At 58.8% G+C, this 2,709-nt stretch overlaps 2 protein-coding genes across 2 annotated transcripts; both read right to left on the reverse strand.

The window, feature by feature from the left end:
• Positions 1–1,512, reverse strand: LTHEOB_13052 (Kinesin light chain; the record flags this gene model as incomplete). Its single annotated transcript, XM_035509988.1, has 2 exons — positions 1–219; positions 748–1,512. Coding segments are annotated over 2 exons (984 nt in total), but the record flags the coding sequence as incomplete, so codon positions are not given.
• A 200-nt stretch (positions 1,513–1,712) lies between these two features.
• On the reverse strand, positions 1,713–2,627 carry LTHEOB_13053 (Kinesin light chain; the record flags this gene model as incomplete). Its single annotated transcript, XM_035509989.1, has 1 exon — positions 1,713–2,627. The coding sequence occupies one exon, from the start codon at positions 2,625–2,627 to the stop codon at positions 1,713–1,715; it is 915 nt and encodes a 304-aa protein (XP_035374219.1).
• Positions 2,628–2,709: the final 82 nt, after the last annotated feature.

Genomic DNA, 2,709 nt, shown 5'->3' on the forward strand with positions numbered 1-2,709 from the left:
GGGGTGCTCTTTCCCCAGCACCTTCTCCCTCAGTGCCAGCACCTCCCGGTGCGTCTCCTCCGCCTCACCGTACTTCCCCTGCTTCCCCAGGTTATATGCAACCTCATGCATGCTCGTCAGCGTGTTGGGGTGCTCTTTCCCCAGCACCTTCTCCCTCAGTGCCAGCACCTCCCGGTGCGTCTCCTCCGCCTCACCGTACTTCCCCTGGTTCCCCAGCGCCTGTGCCACGTTGGACATGCTCGTCAGCATGTCGGGGTGCTCCAGCCCAAGCCTCTCTTTCCTTGACTGATGCACCCGCCGATGCGACTTCTCTGCCGCTATGTACTGTCCGAGCATATCCTGACATCGCCCTACTCGAGAAAGCAGTTCCTCAAGCTTATCGCCCATGGCGCAGCTTTCCCGGGCCATAACGTAAACCGCATGCGGGAGGTATGCCGTCCACACCTCTCTTGTCTCGTGGTCGCCGTATGGGATACTGTCTACCAGCCGACTGACTGCTTCGTTGAGGTGAAACTCCCATTGGCTATTCTTCTTCAGCCAGTTCTGCGTCGCTAGGTGAACGAGTCTGTGCATGCTGAAAAAATCGATTCGCTGTTGTCGCTGCTCCCTGCAACGTCTTGTAATGAATGCATATGCAGTCAGTGTGCCAATACCCTCGATCTCCTCCAACTTTGAATGCCCACGTGGAAGAAGCGACCTCGGAATATCCTCCCGCAGTAGACACGCCATAAACGATAAATAGCGCACTGCAAGCGGGTCGTGTTTCTGGATTTGCTCAAACGAGATGATCCAGGTAATCGCCACGGGATTCCTTATTTCTCGATAGCGGCTTCTATCCTCAAAATCTCTGCTGAGCAGTTCGATCTCATCGTCAGGTGTTTCCCGAAGCAGACCTATATACTCCGAAATCCGAACTTCGTTCTTGTTCAGGAAAGCGGCCGCCTGGACGATAGCGAGAGGGAGATATGCAAGCAGTTCCAGAAGCTTAGAGACTTCATCACCCTCTAGAAACTCCTTTCGGTTCAGCGTCTTTGAAAAGAACTCTAGCGCCTCCGCTCGGTTCATCTCGAACAGTTCAATGCTCTGACTTCCTACTTGGTCGATTGCCGCTTTCCGGGTCCGAGTGGTAAACAGGATCGAGCCGTTGCGGCTGCGTGGAAGATAGTCGATCAGTCTGCTTTCATCGTCACCCTCTCGGAAGAGGACGTCGACATCGTCGGCGTTGTCGACGACCAGCAGCCACTCGCCCGCCCGCTCGTTGCTCAGCGCCCTTTGAACGAGCCCTTTAACATCTGCCTTCTCGTCCTCGATTCCGGGTATCTGTAACAGCGCGCCGATAGCCCTATACGCCTCCTCGAAGCTCTGCCGGCTGATTGCCGGCACCCAGAACACGGAGCAGCGCGGACGCAGCTTTCTAGTGCGGTACGCGAACTCGAGTGCGATGGCAGTCTTACCGCACCCGCCAAGTCCCCAGATTGCCGCTCGTTGGCATGCCTCGGACGAGGATAGCATCTCGCAAAGCTGTTGCAGCTCGGCTTCACGGCCGACAAAGTGCTGGTTTCGCTCGAAGGGAATATGCCAGTGTCCTGCTCTTACGTATTAGCGACTTGCAGCCGGAGAGGAACGCATTAATAGAGGGTAAAAGGTACTTCTGGATTCCCTTTCTTTGATTTGCTATATAAGAAGTACGTCTGTGTTACAGAAAAAGCCTGCTACTTGCCTTGAACCGTCCCCTCCATGTCCCTAACCGCGCCGGCTTGCATAGTGCACAAAAGCTCCCTCGCGAAAGCCGCCGCGTTCCCGGCAGCGCGGTGCTTCCACAGATCGTTCTTGTGGGAGTCGGCGTAGTCGGATATCCCGCGGATCACGAGACACCGCCCGTTGACGTCGACGCCGGCCGCCTCCATCTCGACGCAGAGCACCCCGCCGCACCTCGCGCTTATCCTGTCTCGCAGCTCCCCGTCCCGGATGACCGAGTTGCCGGTCGCGATTCTGCCTTGGTGGAACACAAGCGTCGCCCTCTGATCGACGGTGCGCGGCGGGCGCCGGATAAGCTGGGCGGGGTCGCACGACACGCAATCTGACCTCTCCTCGCCAGCGTGGTGGTAGCTGGCTTCAAACAGCCGGTTGGTCTCCGGATCGGGCGCCGTGAACTTAGCCTTTCCCCGCAACCTTGCAAGTTGGTCGGGGAATGTTGTTTCCTCCATTTCTTGATTTAGCGACAGCACGCCGAGCGCCTGAACCAACCCCCACTCCGGTTTGTCTATCGAGCCCACCATCTCAAACTCGCCGTCCACCTTCGAGCGGCCCAGGTCGTGGTACACGACGGCCGGCTTCCCGTCCCCGGCCCATCCGACGACCACGTCTCCGAGGTGGACGTCGTCGAGCGGGTCGTTGGAACGGCTGGGCCGAGGAACGCCGCCGCCGATGCCGACGAGCAAGGCGATCTTGATGTTCGGGAAGCTCTTGAACAGCGAGCCGGTCAGCCGACCGGCGTTGACGTTGCCGGTCAGGCCCTTGGGCAGGGTGGCTATAACGACGCGGTGGCCGTTGACGGTGCCGCAGATGTAGGTGTTGTCGTCGTAGGCGGTGTCGATTTGAGGGGGGTCGTGGCGCTCGTCGAGCATCAGGCGGGCAGGCAGCAGCTCAACGTCCGGCAGCGGACAGATCCATGCCACGTTGTAGTCTCCCCGCCGCAGCCCGCCGCTT

The sequence above is a fragment of the Lasiodiplodia theobromae genome, assembly GCF_012971845.1.
Source record: "Lasiodiplodia theobromae strain AM2As chromosome Unknown scaffold_140, whole genome shotgun sequence".
Taxonomy (NCBI): Eukaryota; Fungi; Ascomycota; class Dothideomycetes; order Botryosphaeriales; family Botryosphaeriaceae; genus Lasiodiplodia; species Lasiodiplodia theobromae.